At 48.8% G+C, this 24,308-nt stretch overlaps 10 protein-coding genes across 10 annotated transcripts; 5 read left to right on the top strand and 5 right to left on the bottom strand.

Moving 5' to 3' along the window:
• Positions 1-4,469: 4,469 nt before the first annotated feature.
• Positions 4,470-4,919, bottom strand: BU24DRAFT_436916 (uncharacterized protein; the record flags this gene model as incomplete). Its single annotated transcript, XM_033530184.1, has 1 exon — positions 4,470-4,919. The coding sequence occupies one exon, from the start codon at positions 4,917-4,919 to the stop codon at positions 4,470-4,472; it is 450 nt and encodes a 149-aa protein (XP_033378390.1).
• Positions 4,920-5,931: 1,012 nt separating this feature from the next.
• BU24DRAFT_414490 (uncharacterized protein) lies at positions 5,932-6,330 on the bottom strand (the record flags this gene model as incomplete). Its single annotated transcript, XM_033526223.1, has 1 exon — positions 5,932-6,330. The coding sequence occupies one exon, from the start codon at positions 6,328-6,330 to the stop codon at positions 5,932-5,934; it is 399 nt and encodes a 132-aa protein (XP_033378389.1).
• A 157-nt stretch (positions 6,331-6,487) lies between these two features.
• Positions 6,488-8,662, top strand: BU24DRAFT_428077 (Metallo-dependent phosphatase). Its single transcript, XM_033529388.1, has 5 exons — positions 6,488-6,936; positions 6,987-7,110; positions 7,161-7,251; positions 7,302-7,482; positions 7,535-8,662. Exons 1-5 carry the CDS (start codon positions 6,908-6,910, stop codon positions 8,475-8,477), a joined length of 1,368 nt encoding a protein of 455 aa, XP_033378388.1. The 5' UTR covers positions 6,488-6,907; the 3' UTR covers positions 8,478-8,662.
• Positions 8,663-8,816: 154 nt separating this feature from the next.
• Positions 8,817-9,836, bottom strand: BU24DRAFT_428076 (uncharacterized protein). The gene has a single exon (XM_033529387.1). It carries the CDS (start codon positions 9,729-9,731, stop codon positions 8,871-8,873), a length of 861 nt encoding a protein of 286 aa, XP_033378387.1. The 5' UTR covers positions 9,732-9,836; the 3' UTR covers positions 8,817-8,870.
• A 2,915-nt stretch (positions 9,837-12,751) lies between these two features.
• Positions 12,752-15,172, top strand: BU24DRAFT_428073 (MATE efflux family protein). The gene is made up of 2 exons (XM_033529386.1): positions 12,752-14,765; positions 14,818-15,172. Exons 1-2 carry the CDS (start codon positions 12,933-12,935, stop codon positions 14,926-14,928), a joined length of 1,944 nt encoding a protein of 647 aa, XP_033378386.1. The 5' UTR covers positions 12,752-12,932; the 3' UTR covers positions 14,929-15,172.
• Positions 15,173-15,243: 71 nt separating this feature from the next.
• On the top strand, positions 15,244-16,389 carry BU24DRAFT_455206 (PQ loop repeat protein-like protein; the record flags this gene model as incomplete). Its single annotated transcript, XM_033531361.1, has 3 exons — positions 15,244-15,451; positions 15,510-15,767; positions 15,825-16,389. Exons 1-3 carry the CDS (start codon positions 15,381-15,383, stop codon positions 16,387-16,389), a joined length of 894 nt encoding a protein of 297 aa, XP_033378385.1. The 5' UTR covers positions 15,244-15,380.
• A 17-nt stretch (positions 16,390-16,406) lies between these two features.
• On the bottom strand, positions 16,407-18,061 carry BU24DRAFT_428072 (uncharacterized protein). The gene has a single exon (XM_033529385.1). The coding sequence runs from the start codon at positions 17,977-17,979 to the stop codon at positions 16,561-16,563; it is 1,419 nt and encodes a 472-aa protein (XP_033378384.1). The 5' UTR covers positions 17,980-18,061; the 3' UTR covers positions 16,407-16,560.
• A 990-nt stretch (positions 18,062-19,051) lies between these two features.
• Positions 19,052-19,996, top strand: BU24DRAFT_379326 (carbohydrate esterase family 8 protein; the record flags this gene model as incomplete). The annotated part of the gene is made up of 1 exon (XM_033524692.1): positions 19,052-19,996. A coding segment is annotated over one exon (945 nt), but the record flags the coding sequence as incomplete, so codon positions are not given.
• A 281-nt stretch (positions 19,997-20,277) lies between these two features.
• On the top strand, positions 20,278-21,687 carry BU24DRAFT_414484 (uncharacterized protein; the record flags this gene model as incomplete). Its single annotated transcript, XM_033526222.1, has 2 exons — positions 20,278-20,397; positions 20,638-21,687. 2 exons carry the CDS (start codon positions 20,278-20,280, stop codon positions 21,685-21,687), a joined length of 1,170 nt encoding a protein of 389 aa, XP_033378382.1.
• A 487-nt stretch (positions 21,688-22,174) lies between these two features.
• BU24DRAFT_444701 (ammonium transporter) lies at positions 22,175-24,205 on the bottom strand. Its single transcript, XM_033530648.1, has 7 exons — positions 24,114-24,205; positions 23,933-24,062; positions 23,800-23,881; positions 23,420-23,748; positions 23,320-23,364; positions 23,064-23,168; positions 22,175-23,010 (listed from the first exon to the last, which is right to left on the bottom strand). Exons 1-7 carry the CDS (start codon positions 24,153-24,155, stop codon positions 22,289-22,291), a joined length of 1,455 nt encoding a protein of 484 aa, XP_033378381.1. The 5' UTR covers positions 24,156-24,205; the 3' UTR covers positions 22,175-22,288.
• Positions 24,206-24,308: the final 103 nt, after the last annotated feature.

The raw sequence follows: 24,308 nt of genomic DNA, 5'->3' as shown, positions 1-24,308 counted from the left end.
ACTATCCGTGGGGAATCCATGTTCGTGCCTAGGCATGTGCTTTGTGTTAGATGCGGTGTGGTGCTCGCATCGAGAATTTCCCCAAAGCAGTATCCGTCCATCAGCCCGAGAAACAACCGCCGCCGATCATGATCAACCTGGCTGTATAGCTTGCTTGCTTGTGATTGTTGTTAGCTTGCTTCCCTCCTCTTGTCGTTGTTTGACATTGCCTTTTCGTGTAATTACCAGATAGATATAGATACTTGGAGGTTGGCAATATATATATAATAAGGTATTGTCATGTGGTGTCACTACTCCGGTATACAGAGAAGTATGCGTTCAGCCGAGGAAGAAGGAGAGCTTGACTTCTATGTATGTACCTACCATCTCACCCCATGAGAGCGAGAGAGACACAGCGAGAGAAACATTCCACATGCCGAGCTTCTTCCCGACGAGTCGAATCCATAACTAACTCCAACGGAAATAAACCCGCACTGGCCCCTACCCTGCCCTGTAGTTGTCTCGGACTATTTGGTTCATTTCTCACGACAAACGCAACGGTGTGGAAACGCATGTGAAAGAACAATCGGAGAAACTGGGTTGTTCCGAAAGGGTAGGTACGGTAGGGGTGAATCGCTGTCTCGTAGAGGATCTTATCTAAATCCCATCTACACTTTCTTCCGGCGTCTCTGCAGAGCTTGCTTGCGATGGCTTCCCTACCCTACCTAGAAGCATTACTGGAGATATCTAAACAACTAGTTTGATTGATTGCTAGAGGAGACACGCTGGAGAGATCATATCTAGATTCACGACGATGCACCTGGCGACTTGACCCCCTACTGGCCCATCTTCCGCCTCACTCTCCCATATTTAGCCTATACATATTACGCTCCTCTACCTCATCCAACCAGACACACGCAATCCCGATCGTCCCCCTCCCGAAGTGCCAGGTTGTTCGCCAGCAATGCCATTCGAAGGGATTACATATTTTGCTACTCCTACCAGCCAGCATCCGAGCAGCGCGAAAAGTAAATGTAGGAGATATGTGGTATGGAGGGAGAGAGGAGGGAAAAAAGAGGGAATCGGTCGGTGCTTATTTTATATACCCATGCAGCACACACGCACACACTCGCTGTGGTGGAGTTAGCCTTGCGTGTACTGCGTGCGTGCGAGATACCGCTTTTGGGAGGTAGGGGGACCGTTTCTGCGGCCGCTGGTTTTGGGGTTGGGGGCAGGTAAGTGTACGGAGTACAGAGGAATATGTATAGACATGTGTACATATGTACCTAATGTGTATACACCATTCCCGCGTCCCATTGAAATCTAGACGACACTTATTACCATTGATAGGTGATAAATTGGTGTTCCATCAAAATTTCTCCCCTTTTTTTAATTGAAAAGCGAATTTGGCTTCTACGATTTCCAATTGGTTACTTATCAGGCAATTTCCATTTCTCATGATTGCTATCTCCATGCGTGCTTGGGATCTTGTGTGGATATTGAGGGGAAATGCAGGTGGGGAATTGCTGGCATTTTTCCCCATCCGTGCGCACCGCATCGCGCGAATGCTGAAACGTTTTCTTTCCCAACGAGCGAGCGAGCAAACCGTTGTGTCGGTGCTTGCAGTTTACGATTCTTGTTGATGGTATTTATCCAGATCATATTGGAGAGGAAGAGTTGGGGATGAAGGGAAGTGCAGGTTCACGCACGGATTGTGAGGGGATGTGATTGGTGTTTTGTCGGTTGGTGGTGATGCGATGGATGCACAGCTAAGAAACGGGAAACGGCTGGTCTAACGACACGACTAACTACAGTTATTGTGTGAGGCGGCATAGTGCAGTAGTGAGACAGACACTGCTCGCTGCAGGCATGGTGAACGGTGAGTGGTGACGGGTGGAGAGACGGGACGTGGATGGTGACATCGCATCATGCACATGTGAGCGGGTGTGCGGAGCGGCGCGCGTCCTGTTCGTTGGTTGTGTGTCGTGTGCATAGATTTCCCTTTTTTGATTTCTTCGCCTGCATGCCGATGTGTAGGAGAAGCCTCAGGACGTTTTTAATATGTACGGAGTGCAATGCGGAAGAACTTCCCCCGCATGCTTCTCGTTGGGATTGCGGCGTGGCTGGTTAGAATTCGTGGTCTCTACGGAGTAATAACGACTAAACTAACAACGGGAATATTGTAGAATAATGCATCTAATCTACGTTGAAATACCCCAGGTTTTTCGTTCTTGTGTCCTGGAAGGGTTTGAATTCGTTGAGACGCGCTGTGGGGCGGTACTTGAGAACTACTGCACGCTTTTTTCCTGTTGGAAGGCCTGAACCCTGCTTGACGTTATTTGTGATAGAGTAGAGTAGAGGTTCGGTGGATCTTCTTGTGGCTGGCGGGAATGGGGAAGCTAGGTGGAGTACCAATGCAGGACGAACGGCTGAATTGGACGGATGTGGGTAGAAATCTAAATGTAAACGTAAATATTTAGTCCAATCAGTAGTTGTTATTTTCCTTATATTATTTCAACAACTGCTGTGGCTACTGTAATCGCTGGCCGCACAGGTACATATTTGGTACATAGCAATGTTGGTGCAACACATGTTCACATTCGAGAAGACGCAAGGGAAGTATATCTTTCGGGGGCCAGAAGCATTCCAACTCTGCTCGCTAGCCTAAATATACAGAGCAGCGAATCAGACAAACACATTCAACACCTCTCTATACATCACCTTTCCACTTCGCCGCAATACGCTTACAATGGATGATGGACTTTTTCACTCGGCTCGACCGAGCGCTCACAATGCCATACACCGAATGCATGACCCACACGCAGAGCCTCGCATGAACGTGATGTGATTGTCCGCCTCTCGCTTCAACACAGGCAAGACAAATGCAGGTGAAATGCGCCCATCACCACCACTCGCCGTGCCTCGAAACGCGAGACAAAAAGGCGCGTGAAAGGAATGTGACAAGATAGATAGAGTGAATAGAGTCTTATCCACCATCCTTGGTTGGTATAGATGCTCGTTCGCGGCGTAATCCAACCTTTTCTCCCCACGGCCAATCAAGCTCTCCATCAACCGATCCAACGTCAAATCTTAGACACTCGAGCACACACGCATGTGGCAATCGTTCGAGTGTGCCTTCTGTCTATCACAGGCGAAAAACCTTTACGCCCTGCTGCCATTACCAATACACTAGTCAGCATGGTTACCGAGAGACATCCATCCATCCATCCGTCCATCCCTCCCTGCCCCCGTCGTGCGTGCGGTTTGTAGTTATGTAGTACAAGTACAAATCCACGGCCGTGGCGACCACGCGAGATCTCCAGGATCCCTCACGTCCGTTTCTCGTCCAACGTAAGCGGGGAAGGGGAAGGGGGGCCACGGGGTAAGGGTTCGCGACGACTGTGCCCGACCTTCTTCTTTCCAACGAGGCGTTCTCGGCGAAGCCAGTCCTGAAAGGTATGTGACCAGGTGAGCGGCTCGGCTCGGATTGCTGTAGGGCTGAATGGGGGAATTTCGAAGGGGAAAGAGCTTTTGGTTCACGTGGTGATGGAGAGAGACAGATGAGGTGAGATGGTAATTGCTTTGTGAGGTCCGGAGAGTGAGACTATGAGTGTGGTGGGGGGCGATGGAGTCGAAGAGGTTTGCAATGTACGCATAGCACATACGAGTACATGTGTGAGTATGTGGGTTCAGTGCATTGCGAGGACGATTGGATCCGTACGTATTTTTCCCTGGAAGATCACGGCGTCTGCAACGAACTGTCGGTAACGGGGTTGGGGGACCAGACTTCTAATCGATATACGCGTCGCGTTCCCAAGTAACTGTGAATGACGGACTGTGCCTCAGCCTCGCGCATTGTGTCTGCGCTGCTGCTTTAAGGTGGCCCATCGCTCGGTCTTATTGTAGATGCAGTGCTTACACCCCCGAATCCTGAATTATATCTGGATGAGGGTTTTTAATCTACAAACTGTAGTTGGACCCCTTGAGAAAACATTAGGGAGTTGATTGATGTTTTTCCCAAGCGATCTATATCAAGCCGTTGCGTCATTTTTTCCGCACGATTTATATATTATTGGAACCATGTTCCAGGAACTCGGATTGAGGCGAGAGCATGCATGTTTACTGCACGCTATTAATGGTCTTTCTTGTCGTCTTGTCCCAGGCACTATAATCTCGGTGCTTAGCGAGGTTGGTATTTTGGTCCATGGTACGAGTCTATAGGTCTCGGACTTGCGGTCCGGCGATTTGGTTGGGTAGCTTCGTGAGCCGGAGATGAGTGCCTTGGTTGTTGAGGCTTCTGGAAGGCCCGAATGGCTGTTTGGTTACGCAGATTAAAGTCTCGATTGATCCTTCTCCTAAGTGACATAAGTCTGAGAAGTACCGCTAGAACTGTTGGTCGATTCGATTCCGAGTCCAATTCTGGTGGGAAGCACGTGAGCTTCTTCATTGATACATCCAGTGATTGATAATCTCCTTGGTGCTGTAATTCCTCACGTCTGTTTCGATTCCCTTCTCTTGTCCTTATCCCAGGCCTTTTGCTCCTCCAAGAACATCTCTTTCATCCTCTTATATCCCTCCTCCGCCTTCGCCTTCTCCCACATTTCCCTGAAAATCCCCGCTGCCTCCTCTTTCTCCTCTCTCCCTTTATGCCCCTTACTCTTCTCCAATTCCCTCCCAGACTCCCTATCGTACTTCCTACCCCCCTTGTGATTTGCATATCTCTTCGCCCTCGTCATCCCCATCTGCAAGAACTTCCTGCACATGTCCATGCCCACAAAGTCATCGTCCGCCTCGTACTGTTTGAACTTCGCGTAGATCAGAGATGAAGACTGACGGGCCAATGGGGGATTTGCAAAGCGCCAGAGCGGAAGAATGGAGGACTTGTAGGGTTCGAAGGTGAGGACGAGGGTTTCGCCTCGCCCGATGCGGTAGCTCATCATGTGGGATTTTGAGGGTTTGGGGTGCGAAGAGGGTGGGGAGGCTGGGAGGGGAGGGGGTTTAGGCATTTTGAATTATGTGTGAGCAGGAATTGTATCGAGGAATTATGGTGAACAGTATGTGTATGGGGATGGATGTTGTTTTGAAGTGATGGTTATGGATTGGAATTACTGTTATTGGTTAGTGTATGTAGTGACGTAGTCTATTCGTAGGACAATGGCGAAGACTGAGTGGATGGTTATTAGAGATGGAATTCTGGTCATCTATATCATTGTCTTAGGATGAATGATATTCTACATCACCCTCCTATATACGTCTTCCTGAATACATTGTTGTGGATGGTACCAGGTATTTAGAAAGTATGTCAAGAGAGAGCCTTGAACCACGAGATTATGCTTATTGACTGGATATCTGCCAATTGGAGATCGAGATTGCGTGTAACCTTGAATTCAGCTCCACCAGTAGAAGGAAAATTCCAATGATATTTGCAACGAAGTGACATCGACATTGGAAATTGTTTCTCATTTTCGGATTGCAGGGATGTCTGAAATGGTCGTCCGCTTGGTTTCTTCCTAGCTCTGATTGGTTCAGCTGGTGTCGAATGATCCCAAATATTTATTCATCCTATGTATCGCGCGATTGAGCGACTTCCCCTGATTATGACGCGTTGTAGTTCGCAGGTAACATTGCAGAATACAAGCACAACTTCTTGACACTGTTTTGTTGTTTTTATGGCTGAATTTTGATACTTTGAGAGTTTGTCGCACCGTGCTAGACGAGGCCGTGCCGTGAATCCAAATTTCGAGTCATCAGTTTAGAGTATTTAATCGTGTAATAGAATTCTAAAACGCTCTATGATTTACATAGTTTGATAGCAACCTTCGTAGTGGTGCTGAGTACTTGGAGTACATTTGGTATACACATCGTCGTCCTTTCCACTTTCCTCTGTGGTAAATTGTTGTAGGTCTGCTCCGATATCAAAATCATCCGATCGCGACTTCGATGTTGGTCCGATCATTCGTCGCTAGCCTTCTGTCGTATTCTTTGCTTGTTCACTTCTTCCAGGATGGAAAAGTCCATCTCATCCTCGTTCTCGCTCTTGATTCCGAGAACCTGGCCGATCAATCCACCTGGCTTTGGTACAGGGCACTCCCTCTTTGGCCTCGCCCAATCATCAGTGACAATCTGGATCTTCCTATCCTCCCTCATGGTATCGTTGCAAGCTTCCTCCTGGGCTCTCCGTCGCCTCCGTCGTCGTTGCAGTGCTTGTGGGTCGGCTGAATCGGCAAATGCGCGGTTATCGACTGGACATGGCAGAAGATGCGGCGTCGCAACGACTATGAAACATATCGCTAAAGTCGTGGTGAATAGCGACATGGTCATCCGCGACCGCGGGTGAAGATGTGGTGGCATAATCGGAGAAGATTTGATTGGACTAGAAGCTCCTAGGCGATGATGATAGGCATCTCTGAGTTCTGCTGAGGAGTCAATTGGTGCTCTCGGTACCGCAAGATATTGAGTATATCATACCGACCCGATTGAGATGCCTCGAACGAGTGTGACCGTGGGTGAGGTGAGGTGGGTGGGGGTGAGTAGCATGATGGACTTTTGGATGTAGGGTCGAGTTGGCTACTAGCGCGGAATCTCGCCAAGACTTTATCGATTACATCCCTGCAGCTCTTCCTGGGAAAGCATCTCGAACTTCAACACCATCCCGCCCACCAGCTTATATCCGCATTCTCTCCGCAAATCGCTTCAAACATTCGAGCTGTACTGTGGAGTTTTGCAATACTAACGTCTATTCTAGTAGTCGCCGATCAGACGCCTGAAGCTTTTAAAGTCCATTTTTGGCACGCGACGCCACCTCTCTGAGAGAACTCTCCTACACGTCCATTATCTTCAAGACCTTATTCTATAACAACATCGCCAACCACAGCGATCAAGCTTAAGCCGGCATTTATTCTCTGGGTACCTACCCCAAATCACAAATATGAGCTCCGGTGGCTGCGATCTGGACAAGTACACCCCCCAATATCTCACTGCTCCGAAGCCGGGCTGACTCTATGTAGGGCCATCCAACAATTGCGCGCATGTCGACCAATTCCCGAGAACCAAGTCCGCGAACTATGCCATAAAGCGCGTGAGCTCCTTATAGAAGAGGGTAATGTTGTCGGTGTCGACGCGCCCGTAACGGTACGTCATTCAGTCGCGCATCCAGAACCTGGGACTAATGGCCATATCAGATATGCGGAGATATCCATGGACAGTTCCATGATCTCATGGAGCTCTTTCGTGTTGGTGGAGATGTGCCGGATACGAACTATCTATTCATGGGTGTGTACTCCTGAGCTTGTGCGACTGTTCGAAATACTAATCTACCCTAGGCGACTTCGTCGATCGAGGCTTCTACTCGCTTGAATCATTCCTGCTCCTCCTATGTTTGAAAGTTCGATATCCTGATAGGATAACTCTCATTCGTGGTAACCACGAATCGCGTCAGATCACCACGGTGTACGGCTTTTACGACGAGTGCTTGCGAAAGTATGGGAGCGCCAATGTTTGGAGGTACATCAGTCAAATACTACTGTTTGGATAACTTGAGCTAACGCACTCTTAGATACTGCTGCGAAGTATTCGACTACCTTGCTTTGGGTGCACTCGTATCCGGGGCTGCAACATCTCTTGTTCCTACAGATGGCCCAATGGCAGAAAACACGAACCTGGATAATTTCCCTGATTCCGATGCAGACATTGAGATCGAAACGCTGAATGCCAATGGAGAAATCATGTACCGGTACGCCCGAAACTCGGACTCTCAATCATCACAGCCGAACTCCAACCCCGCTTCTTCATCTCCCATTGCACCTACACCTTCTCGTGTAGGCCCTGCAGGTACCGGCGCCACCAGTTCCGCGAACGGGTCTGTGAAGAACGACACTGGAGCAATTCTTTGCGTTCACGGTGGATTGTCGCCCTTGATCGACACAATCGACAAGATCCGATTGCTGGATCGTAAACAAGAGGTGCCTCATGAAGGTGCCATGTGTGATTTGCTATGGTCTGACCCTGACGAAATTGAGGGTTGGGGATTATCTCCCCGTGGCGCTGGCTTCCTGTTTGGTGCCGATATCGTCAAGTGTTTCAATTACAAGAATGACCTGAGCTTGATTGCAAGAGCCCATCAGCTCGTCATGGAAGGCTTCAAGGAAATGTTCGAATCCACCATTGTTACCGTTTGGTCTGCGCCAAATTATTGTTACCGATGCGGCAACGTCGCTGCAATCCTCGAGCTGGGAGAAGACGGCTCCAATGCAGGTTACCAGCGACGATCGAACGGGGATCAAGGCGGTGGCGGTGGTGGATGGATTCTAGGATCCAACGACGGGAGTTCCTCCAACATGGTCGGCAATGGGAACGATCGGAGACTGAGTTCAGTTCTCGGAGACAATATGCAACGAACCAGAGATGGACCAGGAAGAAGGTACCGCGTCTTCGAGGCTGCGCCACAAGATTCACGTGGAATGCCAGCCAAAAAGCCAGTTGCCGATTACTTCTTGTAGAGAGGTCACTGTCGTAGAAGGTGTTTGACAATATAATTAGGATACCCAGGGGAAATCGTTGCACGCGCGCAACGGCGGCGTTGCTCAGGCGCTCTTTGTCTCAGTTTAGACTACGAAATTAAGGAAATGAATCAGTCATGAATTAAGCACAACTGATGAGGGAAGATGACAGCACATCTTGCTAATGTGTGATGAAGGTATTTGTGAACGATAACTGAGCTAACTAATAATTGAGTGGGTATACCGGTATGCAACGCCTTGAGTGAATGAACGCCTTCAGCCTTGTGGCCATTTCCGACTCCTTGAAACTATGCAAACGCCCTGAACCATTTCTAACGCCTTGAGCCAAGTCCGCCATTCCTATACCGCATCTCCTGGGGTAGACAGTACATTTCAAGTACGCTTCGGTCGAGGGGGCAATGGCGGAGGTGTCTGCTCTCCAGAGGGATAAGACCCAGGCATCTGTCCTACCCTCCTCCTATCGTACCTCTCGGCCGGGTAATCAGCCACCTGGTCGACCACCGCAGCAACAGGAGCCACCAGAAAGACATCCTGTGCAATGTGTCCCGCACTATCATGCCAACCTCCAGTATCTTCGCCGCCGGCTTCTATAGCATCTATCCTTTCCTGTGCTCCGTCGATGCCCAGCATATCATGCACCGCATCCACAGGCACTTCCGCGAGCCCATTCAGATCGCCCAGAACCGGAACATCTAGGGCTTCAGTATGGGCGTTGACTGTGTCGATCGCCCCACTGAGCAACGATTCAGACCCAGGGAACTCCTCCACGAGTGACCCTAATGCGAAGAGCACTTCGTCGTGCCCCCACAGAAGAAAGGTCAGTGGAAGCTTCTGCAGTGCGCCAACAGCCACCCCGTTCGCGAGATCTCGCTTCCGGATTTTGAACCCAAGCTTCTCGAGTTCTTCGAGGTCATGTCGAGCCTTGCGGGCTTTGTAGAGTCCGTAGCCCGATGCAGCTGCTGGGCCTAGCATGTATGGGAAGACGGTGGCCATGGAGGTTGATGTGGCTACGCCGAGGGAGTTGCGGGTTGTGCGGCGGACTACTTGCCGATATAGTCGGTTGAAGTCTGCGATTTGTTGGGGTGTGAGGTTTTGAGGGTTGATGGGTGTTGGTTGGGACCCTGGTGTTGCAGTGTTTGCTTGATGTGATGTTGAGGGTAAGGCTGGGTTTTGATTTGAGCTTGATGATATCGATTCGTAGGGAGGAGGTGGGGTTGGCGATGACTTGGCCATGGTGGTTCGATATGATGATTTCAATATGTTTATTGTTCAAGTATGATATGTATAAGGGATACTTTTGATATGATATCGGCTTCAGTGCCTAATGATGATGAATAGAATTCTTCTGTTCAGTTATAAGGATCCGATGCGGGATCGTATCTATTTCTACTAATTTTCAGTCACACAATGAGTAATCCAACTGTCTGTACATGCTCAACCTGACATTGTGTATAACATCTGTATAGGGCTGCACAAAGCATTGAGCCTCCATCAGGCCGCCTACCTGCGCTGACATGCGCACAGTTGGGGGCCGATCTCCAAAGACCAATGATCAGCAGCATGTCAACTGCCACGACCAACCACACCGACCACAGTCACACATTCCATTGCTGACTGCGCCCTGGCTTCGCTAGATCAGTAACACATTAGGGTTGGTCGCTCATCCTAATTCGGAGACCTGTGTGTCCGCTGGGCTATAACGACTGGTCCAAGCGCATTTGATATTCATCGGAGGTTTCTTTTTGGAGCAATGCGCGACGCTCTAAATTTGTAAGTCTAACGGGATCCTCGTTGTTCACCGGTAAACTCCTTCTTGATCTTCTAATAATTGATCATTACTAAACCTTCAGTTGGGATGTGCATTCTTGCCACTCACTACATAACCAGCCTCATGGGGATCCGATTTACGATACTTGTCTCGACCAGATTTATCGATCGAAATATTTCGTCCGAACAGATGGTGATGCTTCAGCCTTAAGGACAACACTTCTCCGGGTAGTAACATTCATGATTGAAGTCCGAGCTTATTTCTTCCCACGCGCAAAATGTTCCCTTAAGCGGATGGCCCCGATCGATTTCCTGATAAGCTATTGTTTCACATTGTAACGAGTACCAACAATAGGGTGAGAATAAGTTCCAGCAAACTACTCCCACGTGCGAATGCCTGCTGCCTTGCCTACAATGCAGCATGCTCGTGACTGAGCCACCGCCACAAGCGAATGGGAACTCTAAAGCCGGGCCACAATAAAGAAACCTCCAAAGAAACCCCCGCTCAGGTCTGCGAACTTCGCATTTGGTATATTTTTTTAGTATGATCTTTGGTACACGTGGTTTTGTTTTGCTACCTCGGAATAGCTTTGCATTTCCTCCTTCCTAGGGCGTTGACTTCTCGCCCGATATCGTTCTCGACGAGAGGTGCGACTCTACCTAGATGTTCTTGTGCGACATAAGCGGGGCAAACATTACAATCCTATGAGTACTGAGCACATCGCTTCGCCGCACATCCTAAAGTGCAAGTTGGCCTTAAAATTTGGCTTTGGTCGCAGAGTTCCTTAAACAAGACCTTCGTTGCATCTAGACTGCCCAATTTACCAATAGCTAGAATTAGAAAGAGGTGATGGGTATAACTACAGAAGAATGGCGGCAACAAGAAAGAGACATCATCGATGACTTCTTTGAGATCAAGGTTGGCCAAGTTCTCAATGATGATACGGATAGAACTTGTATCGAGGAGTCTTGCATCAAATTGGGAACTCAAATCTTCCCCTGGCTAATGATCTTGAGGCTGTTCATAAGCAAGGTTGCAATAGTTTAAACCTAGTATGCCATCGCAAATAAAGATTGTTCAGTTTCGTCTAGAACCGTTTGAAATTATGGTTATAGATCTGGTCCCTCAGGTCCCGATACAAGGGCTCCTCGAATCAACTTTCATAGCTGCTTTCCTCTGCTAGTATGTAGCTGCGACCTCCTACCTGTAAAGCTGTATGTGCTCCGGGAAGCCCCTGCAGAACTTCAAATAGAAGGCAGAGAAGACTAGTCATGAAGCTGGGAGTGCGATTCGTATCAAAGACAACACGTTCTCCATGGCCTGAGAATTTGTACCGGGCGGATGGCTGGACCATGAGAGCAAAGGAAATTCTACCATGGCTCACATCTCTAATCCGCAGGAAACCCTTGATGGAAAACATTTGAGCATGCCATGTTTCATCCGTCTTCATATCCGATACGCTTTGGAGTCGCTGGTCCCGGACGCAACTTGCAGTCATACTTTAATACTCTCTTCACCATCTGTCTTGAACCGCAGCCATAATACTTCTCATAGTTCGCTCAGTGCATCTGATATACGCTTCAGCTACAGACGTTGTGGCATTGTCTTCATGCTCTTGGTTCAGATTCAGTTCGAACGAGAAAACCCGCATGAAATAATTTGAAGTCGAGTTCAACTTTCTCGAAAGGAATTCTTTTGATTAAAGAGATCAACCCATCATTCATGGATTTCCGGCGTGGAATGGCATATCTCAAGTGTGATTGAGTGCGAACAGGATAGGGAAATAACTGTTGTTTACGGCAGACTTTGGAACGGTTGAAAAGCAATCGAGTGTGTCGTGATTGTGGCAACAGTTGTTCGAGAAAAAGTCCGAGGGTGTACGGGGTAGCATTGCATTGCATCGCGACATGCGCCTGTAGCTGCTATCACACAACTTTGCAGCTAGCCTAGCTTATCTCGGTCAATGTTCATCAAGAGCTGCAGGTTAAAGGGCTGATCTTCTGAATCGAATGAAAACGAGTTGCGAAACCAACGATCTCCCTCTAATTGGTAGATAATCGATCTAAGATGATCATCGAGAAGAGGCGGGATCTCTATCTCTAGCTAAGATGGTATCAGCAGCGCCCTTCTGCAGTAGATGAATGTGAGTCATTGCACCTCACAAAACTAAGCATTAATTATTGAATCGACATGTTCAACTCAGCTTCCAACTGGGGGTGCATCAGAAAGTTATAATAAAATATAGAAAATCTTTCCGCCAAGTTGATGCCTGAGTCACAATTGTCCCACGGGATGTGTCAATTGTCAAGTGTCAAGCGTCAGGCTTGAAGGGCGTAGTAGTGCAGGATGACTGTGAACGAACGTTCACCGCTTAGAGCTTCCCGATTGGTCCAGACGATGATAGTAGCCCGCATTATCGATACCCACTACTACTCGTGCCACTGGAACGATTGACATGCCATCCGTCATCCCCGCTTTTTGATCTCCAGCTCTTTTAAAGACCTTTTGGAAGGCATTATTTGTCGACTCACTTGTCCCGTTCCTCAGGAACACAATTTCCCACTCTATCTCTAATATCTTTTTCAAGATTGGAGATCCACCTCTCGCCCGATCAATTACTTTCACAACTCTCACTCTGTACTGCAGCTAAGAGGCTGTCAGCAACAATGGCTCAACGGGCGGAGCAGGCTGGAGGCAGCTCTATCAGTGGTATCGCCAATGAGATAGCTGCACAGATGGATTCCCTTTCTACTTCGGCTCCAATTGCAGAAGAAGCCATTGCCCGAGATCTTGAAGAAGAACCAGAGGAAGCGAATTCGAATTCAGAAGATGATGATTCAGATGATTCCACTATCCGACAATACTCAATGATAAATTCCTATCGTCGACCGTCATGTGCGAATCCTGCAGCCAGGTCGCCCGCAATTTTCTCTTCCAGCATGCCAGATCATGGGTACTTATCTAAGAAAGAGCGGGAAGCTGTGAGAAGCGAGGAGCGGAGTTTACTCCGCGATAACCACCTCTTACCACCCAAGCACCCGCGCCGAGGAAGTGAGGGAGTCCTTTCGAGCCTTGGGCGGAGAATATCCACCTCGGGCCTCAGAAAGGTTCGAAGCGAGGCGGATGAGGAGGCCCTCTACCCTGATGGCTCGCCATCTGAGCAGACTGCGCTGCTAGATGGTGACCCGAGTCTTCCATACGGAGGTTTGGATTCGCCAAAGACCATAAACAAGAGATGGGACGAAGCTGTTGCTGCCGGAAAGATCTCGACAACTTGGCAGCGAGAGACGAAGGTCCTGTTGAGGACGTCGGCGCCAATGATTCTTACGTTTTTGCTGCAATACTCACTACCAGTTGCTAGCATTTTTACCGTAGGACATATTGGAAAGATCGAATTAGGAGCAGTCAGCCTTGCTAGTATGACTGCTTCAATCACCGGATATGCGGTCATTCACGGGCTCTCCACCTCCCTGGATACACTTTGCGCCCAGGCATATCCCGTAAATCCCCGCCTAGTTGGATTACAACTACAGCGAATGGTGTACTTCCTTTGGCTTATGATAATTCCTATTGCGACTGTATGGTCTTTTGGTACTCAGATACTGGCCGTCATTGTCCCAGAAAGGGAGACTGCAGAGTTTGCAGGACTCTATCTCAAAGTGCTAATTGCTGGTGCTCCCGGATACGCTGCGTTCGAAGCAGGAAAACGATATGTTCAGGCCCAAGGTATATTCAGCGCCACTATGTACGTTCTACTGATATGTGCGCCACTAAACGCTTATCTCAATTGGATGTTCGTCTGGAAGTTGAAATGGGGCTTCGTTGGCGCACCAATCGCCGTATCAATTACGGAGACTATCATGCCAATTTTGCTCTTTCTGTATGTTTACTTCATCGATGGTTCTAAGTGCTGGGGTGGCTTCGATCGACGAGCACTCAAGAACTGGATGCCAATGGTCAAACTGGCTCTCCCTGGTCTGGTCATGGTTCTGGCAGAGTTGATTGCATTTGAGATTATTGCACTGTCCTCGTCCTGGATGGGAACCACTCCCCTTGCGGCCCAGAGTGTTCTAGGATCCATCACTGGCATAACCTGGCAGATTCCATTCCCCATGAGCGTCGCAGCATCGACCCGAATCGCAAATCTAATTGGCGCAACGCTTGCTGAACCAGCAAAGGTGACTGCCAAGGTTGCAGCTGTGTTCTCCGTCATAATCGGTGTAGCCAATCTGCTGTTGTTATATGGTTTCCGAAACTCCATCCCGAGACTTTTTACTCCAGATGAGGAGGTTATCGAATTGGTGGCCGCACTTCTACCCTTGTGTGCGGCTTTCCAAGTCTTCGATGCAACCGCAGCCACCTGTAATGGTATTCTGAGGGGTCTAGGAAGGCAAGAGTTCGGCGGATACGTGGCTTTGTTCAGTTACTATGTAATTGGTGTTCCCATCAGTTTCGGCTTAGGTTTTGGTGCAGGATGGGGCTTGTACGGGTTATGGGCTGTAAGTCTACGATCCAAGATGAGAGGAGAATTTCAACTAATCAACTACGTAGGGTCCTGCCATCGCTCTCGGCATCGTCTCTCTCATAGAGACTATCTTCATTTTAAAGGTGAACTGGCAAAAAGCAGTTCATGCTGCCGAGCGACGGAACCAGCTGGGTTAAATTTCATTTAATCGACGCGATTTGAGAAGTCTCCCAAGTTTCGTTGCGGGGTTTGGCTTGTTCTATCAGTACGGGGTGTGGGATACCAGAAGTGGATAGGGTTTTGAGCAGCGAAGGCGTCTGGGACTTTATGACTTTGGATGGAATTTTACTGCGCAACAGCGACGTGGGATTTACCAAATTATTTACATAGAGAAGATACCCTCCATTCTGTTAAATCTGATAACGAGATTGTTTTCTGGCCTTTTTGCTCTACTTTTTATTGATACCTTATATGGAGATGAAGTAAACATCGACCATGAGGTCGATAGTGAGATATGATTGGCCAATATGAAACAACCGCGGTCCAGCGGCCTAGACCTTGTACCACCCGACGTCACACGCTCATAGCTCCCTAAGCTCCGTCTCATCGTTCGCGCGTCAACCACATCAACATACCAACAACAACAACCATGAAGGACCATCTTTCCGAACGATGTCGGGAGCTCTCCCATCCCGATGTCTTCCAGTTCTCCGTCTCAGTGTACGTTTATCATCCCAAACTTCCTCCTATACAATTCCCCAGCGCTAATCCTCCACAGCTTCATCGTCGTAGGCATCCTCGTTTCGTACCTGCCGCAACACTACAAGATCATATCACGACGATCCTCACGAGGATTGAGCCCTCTTTTCGTTCTATTAGGCACCATATCCGGCACAGCCAGCATAGCGAACATCCTCACTCTCCCTGAAAGCACGCGGGACATGCGATGTTGCAAGGAGATTGGCTCGTATCCATGCGCAGCAGCGCTTCTCGGAATCGCCCAGATCGGCGTGCAGTGGACATGCTTCTTCTTCATGTAAGTCCTTCCTCCCACATCCGAAGCAGAACTTCAATATACTAACCTAACCCCCAGAATGCTTCTCTTCCTCATCTTCTTCCCGCGAAGCTCCCTCTCCTCCGAAGACCCCTCGGACATCGACGAAGACACCAACCTCCCAACCTGGAAAGAAGCCATCCTCGTGCTCGCGGCCTCCCTCACATTCTTCGTGATCGCGCTGTTCGGCTCCATCGTCTTCGCCAACGCGGCGCCGCAGTACATCCGCGGGTGGGCCAACTTCCTCGGCCTACTGGGCACCGTGCTCGCGGCGATACAGTACATCCCGCAGATCATCACGACGTGGCGGCTGCAGGCGGTGGGGAGCCTGAGCGTGCCGATGATGTGCATTCAGACACCCGGGAGCTTCGTGTTTGCGGCATCGTTGGCGGTAAGGTTGGGGCCGGGAGGGTGGAGTGCTTGGGGGTTGTTTATTTTGACGGGGTGTTTGCAGGGGTGCTTGTTGGCGATGAGTCTGGGGTTCTTGTGGAGGGATAGGAAGGCTGTGAGGGGGGAGAGTGCGGAGGGGAGTAATGGGGGTGCGGTTGCGGGGGATAGTGAGAGGACTCCGCTTTTGGGGAATGGGAGGTCAGAAACGGAGTAAGTGGGTTGAATGAGATGGTATAATAGATATATAACTCTGCTGCGCGCTAGATTCAAATAAGCTCAAGATTTTGACTTGGCCGTCCAATATCTCCTCCGTATAATAACATGCATGATGCAGTCCTCTCTGATATGCAAACCAAATACTAATACAACAGCAATCCCGAAGGCTCTACACAACGACTCTTCGCAAGACCTCTGTTCCGCCGAGGATACGTCGGCCGGTGATTGCGTCTCTGCCCTTTCCTGATTCCCATCGTCCCTCTCGGCTGCCCTCTTCTTTGGACCAATCGTCATCCTCTTCGTCTTCGTCTTCCGGCGAGCCCGATTTGAAACCCGCGGAACCCTCCATGAATGCGACCTGGCGGTCGTGGGTTCCCTCAACCCATCGGTGTATGCACGTGTAGCAGTAGACAAAGCCGGTGGGCGAGGCTGTCGGTGTGACTATCGGCTGGCTGCAAATTGGGCAGAGATGAGATGTCTCGGGTATTGGGTGCGCAACAGTGAGGATTGGAAGGAGTGTCTTTGAGGAGATCGGAGGGTCTATCCGCTTCTGCTTATCGGAAGAGGAAGAGCCAGGGCGCTTTTCTGATGCTGGCTTCTCCCCAGCTTCTGTTTTAGACTGTTTCGGGGGCCTTGACAATAGATTTGGCAAGACTGGAGGAGGCAGTTCAATGTTTTCCGCTGCTCTCCTTGACAGCTGACGTGCGAAGTCTGATGCGTGCCACCATTCTAGGAATTTCAGGGCGAAGATACTTGTGGGTAAAAGTATCCTCATAGATCCCATTAATTTGGGACCGACTGCTCGCGCCATGACCCTTGGGCTGAATAGGGAGCCTCCCTCTCCTGGTCGGCCTGGTAGGATCTTTGCTGGTTGTGTAGCTATTTCGATAGCTTGGTAATCTGCTGGTCCTAATCTTCGTATCCTTGTCCCTATCATCCAGAGGAAAGGCGAATGGTATTTCGACCCATCAAAGAGGTATGCCATGTTAAACACAAGCAGACTGAAATAGTATGCTGCATTCACGCTTGGATACACCTTCCTCAAGAACCACTTGTAGAAAAACATCAATCGCTGCTTCATGCTTGCGCCCGGGGGTAACGCATCGCGTTCGCGATTGTATCCAGAGCCCAATATATCGGAATGGGCGGCGTGGATGTCGTAACTCTCGTCCAACTTCCTCTTCAACCAAGGCAATGCCACCATCACCGCCAAGTTCTTCCAAACATCACTGTTTCGTAGTTTCACGGCGTCGCGCACGCTGTCTGAGGCTCCGAGCTGTGCTCTGGGTATCTCTCCTCCTTTTGTACGCAGCACACGGGCTCGTTTCATGCCATAGAAGTTCTCTGTGAATGAACCTCCATATGTACGCAGGAAATGTCGCTCCACCAGGAGCATGACCAGCGCGTAGACTTCATCGAATGAATTGAGGACGGGGAGTAGGTATCGCGGGTATCGATGGGTGGAGATGGCAAGGAGATAACGGATTGATGGTGGAAGGAGCGCGGCCAGTTGTTGTTCGGAGAGAAGTTCGAAAAGTGATGGCTTCAAGTCATCAACCTGCGACTGCAGGCTTGGAAGATACTCCATGATGGTGTTGTGTTGAATGGAGAGATGGGCCGCAAACTGCGGTGCATTGCGCGTAGGAATGACCGCTGGGAGGAGAGATTCGCGACGTCGGTCTATGAACGTGCTGGGCCGAGGCAGATGCCGGAAATGACTCGGAAGGTTGCTTAGTCACCCTATCACAAGTCAAATTCATGTTCTTGACCAGAATGCTTTCATTCGAATTAACTAATTTTACCCAATATTCTGGAAATCTGAAGAGAAGTTCTGAGAAGAAACTTCAAATCCTGTTATTGTTTTGCGGGTAGTATCTACAGAGCTGTTGCACGTTGTTTGGATCGACAGAATATGTATGTACTGTAGACGTTTTCACGATATACAAGCTTCACATCTTACGCATGCTTGAGAAAATTTAAGCTTTGTGAAATATGGAGTAGACAGATAATAATATGTCAGAGCGGTAGGCAATTAGATCAATGGTCTGTTTATTGTCTTCCTTTGAGTTGCTGTCCGGGTCGACCCGCTCGTCCTCATGATTGTCTCCGATATGAACATTTCTAGCCAACGAACCCTCAATTCTGCTACCCACGATCATCTCCGCCTGATAGCCGTCGTGCATCCATCAATTCCGCGAATTAGATAAATGTTTCTCCGCAAGGGCGCCATAGGTGACACACCTCAATCAAAATGATGCCGCTACTCCTCCGCACAGACGATCGAGATTCCACCAACGAGGACACACTATTTACCCCGGATTTCCAGATGGATCCCCCATCCGGACAATTTCGCTACCAACCTTGTCTTCCCATGGCAATGTACAACGTGAACGCATTTTGTTTCGACCATGTAGTGCAAATCTACGTGATGGGGCCATTCCTAAAGTTTCCTTGTTCAGGGAAACGAAATTAGAATTCAGCCGGAAAAATATAGATGAGAAACAGCAATTACTCGGTATATTGCGGGGCATGGAATCAAGATGTAAGTATAAATACATTGTCCAATTCTTAAGTTTTATTTTGCAGTATCAGATCATCTTCACTACTCCAATATGCGTTCGCTTTTCTCTCTGATTCCCTTTGCATCTGCGGTTCTGGCTGCTGGCCGTACCTCACCTCCCTCAGGATGCTTGGTGGTCAGCAAATCAGCCAGCTCAGGACAGTACAGTACCTTCCAGTCTGCTGTCAATGCTCTGAGCACATCCAGCACATCGTCGCAATGTATCTTCCTTTACCAGGGAACCTACAATGAGCAGGTCTACATCCAGGCTCTCAAAGGTCCTTTGACCATTTATGGTTACACAACCGACACCTCTGGATATGCTGGCAACACTGTCACAATCACTCAAAAGCTCAGCCAGGACGATGTCTCGGGCAACGACTTGACCGCAACGCTCCGAGCTTGGTCGCCCAACTTCAAGGTGTACAACATCAACTTGGTCAACACTCGCGGCAAGGGATCTCAAGCTTTGGCCGTCAGTGCCCAAGCCGACAAGCAAGGCTATTATGGCGTCCAATTCAAAGGATACCAGGATACCATCCTTGCAAATAAGGGTGCTCAAGTCTACGCCAAATGCTACATTGAGGGCGCAACGGATTTCATCTTCGGTCAAACGGCAACTGCCTGGTTCGATGGATCTGACATTCGCGTGCTTGCTGCATCAGTCGGATATATCACCGCCAATGGACGCGACTCTTCTTCCAATCCCTCATTCTATGTCATCAACAAGAGCAATGTTGCCGCTGCTTCGGGTAACAGTGTGACTAAGGGAGCTTATTATCTCGGCAGGCCATGGCGAAACTATTCGAGAGTCGTCTTCCAGAACACCAAGTTGTCGAATGTGATCAACAGTGCCGGGTGGGTAATCTGGAACACGGGAGATGCAAGGACGGACAATGTCTATTATGGAGAGTACGCAAACTCAGGAGATGGAGCTTCGGGAACAAGGGCCAGCTTCTCCAAGAAATTGTCTTCTCCTGTAGCAATCGCTACGGTGTTGGGAAGTGGCTACACCAGTTGGGTGGATACATCCTACTTGTCTTAAGTCATAAGTTTCACTAGTGGAAGCAATCTTGTTGGGCTGGAACCTGTATCTATCTATCAACTGTAAATATGCCTCGAAGCAAATGTGATACATTTCCAAAAGGGCGTGCTTGAATGCCATAAGACTAAAACAAGTGAGGCCGTGATCAGTGCAATTGTTCGACTATATGTAAAGTCTAGATTTAGTAGACGCGAGTAACTACCATAAAGGGACGAATGTCAACTAGCGAACCAGAGTCGATGGGCTAACTGTCCTACTAAGATTATCGGAAGACGGGAACCATGGGCGGACAGGGTCGAGATTATGAACAAAGCCCATCTCCCACCCCGCCGTACCTCAACAACCCTTCACTTTCTCAATGCAACTTACAAAAGAAAACAAATGTGCTCGTGATGAGTCTGGTGTGTAGCAGCAACCAGCTATATTGCAATGCGTCCGTTCCATATTGTCTGGACTTCAAGGACTTTGATTGCTCTATAAGGAGCGTTTGTGGTTGTCCACCGTTGAAAGTATGCAGTACCTTGCAGGATACAATTGGTTGAAACCTCATCTGATACAAAATAGGCTGATGCTGATATTGCCGGAACTGGTGTAGGCTCTCTAGCTTCATCATTTCTCTATGTTGATTAACTTGACCACAGGTTGTTATCGCCTTTGCTGTTTCCGCACTGTTGGCCTGGATAACCACGTTTGCCCACCTCATCCTCTCTCATTACCCAAAACCTCGGCGCACAAATACAATCGACCAATTCGTAACAGCGCACCTCGGAAATTGGGTTCGATCACACGTAAAGAACCCAGATGTCTTCGCGGACTGTTTTTTCCGTGTCACCCTGACGCTGAGTGATCAACAAGTCGTAACCGGTATCGCCATTATGATCGCCGGTCTCAAACTTTTAGCAGAAAACCATATCAGCATCTATCACTTCTCCGTCGTACGTGAGCTAGCATTCTTCAGCTCGAATGCACACCTGCTCTCACTCATATCGCTCTGGGCCTACCTCTCCAGCGACCGCAAGCGCTATAGGACAACCGGAAGATATCGACGGATCCCATTGGCTTTCTCGACCAAATGGAGGCTTGTTTGCTTCTTTGCATTCTTCGTCTTGTTCCTCACTGTTACCTGGATGGGTGCCGACAGGGACTGGGATAATGAATTCGGATGTCCCGTGAAGTGCGCATCGCATAATGTAAAGGACTTCGGGGGGCAGCCACTCGGCTGGGCGATTGCTATCACATACCTCCTGTTCACTGGATACACTTTCTACGCCTTGCAATTAGGTGAAGCTCTTGTTGACCGTAACAAGACTGTGCGACGATGGATAATCGCGAAGTGGTCATCAGTCGATGACAAGGTTACAAGACGTATCGCGCGGTCGTCTATCTTGCTGAAACTCTTTCATGGGCTGAAGACTATTGCATACGCGTGGAGGATGTATGTGTACTCTGATGCCATGGAATTACTCACCATGCTCGGATGGTACACGGCAAACCTTTACTGGCTGATCGAAGACAAGAAGGAGGGGTCACGGTGGATGTCAGATGAGCAGTGGACGATTGAAAATGAGTACGGATTCGGGCAGATTGTACCTTTGGTTCTACTGGTTTTGCCGATAATGACGTTCCTGGAGGCATATTATGGTAAGAAGCCTATGCACTGGTTTCGATCCTGGCTAATGGTACCTTTGTAGAAAACATGGAAATGCTGCAGCCTGGCAACCTCGATGCAACGATAAGACCTAAGAGAAATGATCATTTGCAGGGTTGCTCCAGCCACTTGGAAAAAAGGACGCAGATAGAACAGTGAGATACTACGTCCAGGAGATCATAACAGCTTTTGGGCCCCCTCAGTAGATTATGGACAAAATCATATTAGTATCCATCACTTCACTGTTGCATGCCAACTGGCAGCTGGACGTACATACATTGCTTATTATAGGCTCAAAAGAGACCTTGCAATACTTTGTTATTTAGATATTTTAATAATGGGCGGCATGACTATTGCCAACAGTAATCTTCTAGCCGGAGTAGATAATACAAAAGATAGGCTGTGGACAGGCGTCTTCCGAAATTATCTTTATGGGGGGTACCGTTGGCCTTCCGATGCCCATGCGACAGTCGAACAGGGAGGGTATATTGTAACGAAAAATGCTCAACAAATATATCAAATTAAAATTGGTCTCATATTAAAGCTCATTCTAGTATGAACAACGTCTGAAGTCCTCCGTCTCCGGCGCATTGTGCCTGTCACGTGCACCACTACGTCTTTCCACACACGTTCTCACATCCAACTTATGCCTGCTTAGCAGCAGCATCCTCAGGGGTTGCCTTGACGCTGCTATGGCTGCTGGACTGTGCTCCAACTTGCCCCTCGTATGTGTGTTGTTCCATCATGCTCCAGTCACCAATCTGCTCGTCGACAAACTGGTCAAGGTCAAGACCAATCATTTCAGCCTCCTCGCTAACACGGAGGTGCATGAAAGGAATGAACTTGAGGCCGTAGAGTAAGATGCAAGATACGACAAAGGCATAGGACGCAACGGCGCAAATCTCTGCGAGTTGACGGCCAACTTGAACACCGACGCCATCGAGAGCTCCCTCATAGATCGAGGACCCATCAAGAGACGACACCCACTTCTGAGCGAAGATACCAGTAAGGAATGAGCCCACCATTCCACCGATTCCGTGGAGCTTGAAAACATCCATTCCTTCGTCGATGTGGAGCCACTTGTCGATGTTATGGCAGAGGGCGCACACAACGCCGGTGAGGAAGCCGATCAACGCAGCAATCCAGAGCGATACATAACCAGCAGCAGGAGTAATACCAACTAGACCGGCAATAGCGCCAGAGCAAGCTCCGACTACGCTAAAATGTCCCTTGGTGCGGACGTAATCCACGATGACCCACCCCAGCACACCAAATGATCCCGCAGTCTGCGTATTGTACACAGCAATCATTGATCGCATCGTTGCATTAAGCGCACTACCGCCATTGAAGCCCATCCAGCCCAGGACCGCGAAAATCAGCACAGGAAGCGATTCCAGAGTTGTAGGAGTTGTAACTTACAGATCAAAGCTGTGCCAAGAAACACCAACGTGGTGTTGTGCGGCTTCCCATGAATCTTATCACCCTTATGCTTACGCTTTCCGAGAACAAATGCATAGGCAAGCGCTATTAAGTATGTTAGACCCATTCTCGAATTGTTTTGGGGTCATGTGGTGGTGAGAGGGAGGGGGGACGTTGGAAAAGTGAGGTCCGCACTGCCTTGCACTATCCATTCATCTGCAAGCACCACAACCAATCCAGCATAGTATTGACTTACCAGAAGATCCAGAACTGATGTGTACGACCGAGCCTCCAGCAAAATCTATTTTTCAGAGTAAGCTAGGGACCTTGCAATCGACAAAATGCGCACTGCTTACCAAGCGATGGGAGATTGTACAGCCAGCCGTTGGAGTTCCAGACCCAGCATGCGATGGGACAATAGACAATGGTTGTCCAAAGGAATGCGAAAATTGCTGATGGAAGGATACGACCTCGCTCAAAAGAGCCTCCGATGACGAGCATGACGGTACAGGTACAGAACAGCTGCTGATAGTAGACGAATACGATTTCGGGAATCAGGGCCGATCCTGGAGAGGGCGCAGACATGATATGCCTCAGTCCAAAATATTCCAAATTTCCAATGAATGCGTTCCCAGTTCGGGAGAAAGCCAGCGAGTAGCCCCAGAACATCCAAGTGAAACTGACACTGGAACGGTGTCAGTGAATTTCAATCTCAAGTGTAGACGTTTTTACTAACACGCCGAAGACCATGAAGCATTGGAACAATAGAGACAGCGAAGACTTTCGTCGGGCAAGACCACTGTAAAGCAGAGCGATACCTTTCCAAATATTAGTTTTACCGTAAAGATGATGTGAGATGACAAAAATACCAGGAACGATCATCCAGACAAAAAAGCCGCAAATGACGAGGTAGACATAGTGGAATTCGTAGCCGGCATATTGTGCATTTACATCTACATCCAAAGAGTTTCCGCCATTAGGCATGGCCGGGTCATACTCCTATATCAATGTTAAAGGTGCGTTTGAAACTAGAATAGGGATATTTCCTACCGGCGTCGGATTGTCATGTCTGGCGAACAGCGTCCTGTCCATTTTGTCGGTTACAAGACTTCGTCACGACTTAGGATCAAGATTGAATTAAGAAGATAATTTGGAGAATCTCAAGGGAAAATCCCTTGTCAGGGGGAATAGCAGGAGTCTATATAGGGCATCCTTCCAACACGGCTCAAATACCGAACATAGGCA

This window comes from Aaosphaeria arxii (assembly GCF_010015735.1).
Source record: "Aaosphaeria arxii CBS 175.79 unplaced genomic scaffold BU24scaffold_12, whole genome shotgun sequence".
NCBI lineage: Eukaryota > Fungi > Ascomycota > Dothideomycetes > Pleosporales > Aaosphaeria > Aaosphaeria arxii.
This window is presented reverse-complemented; position numbering and strand designations above follow the sequence as displayed.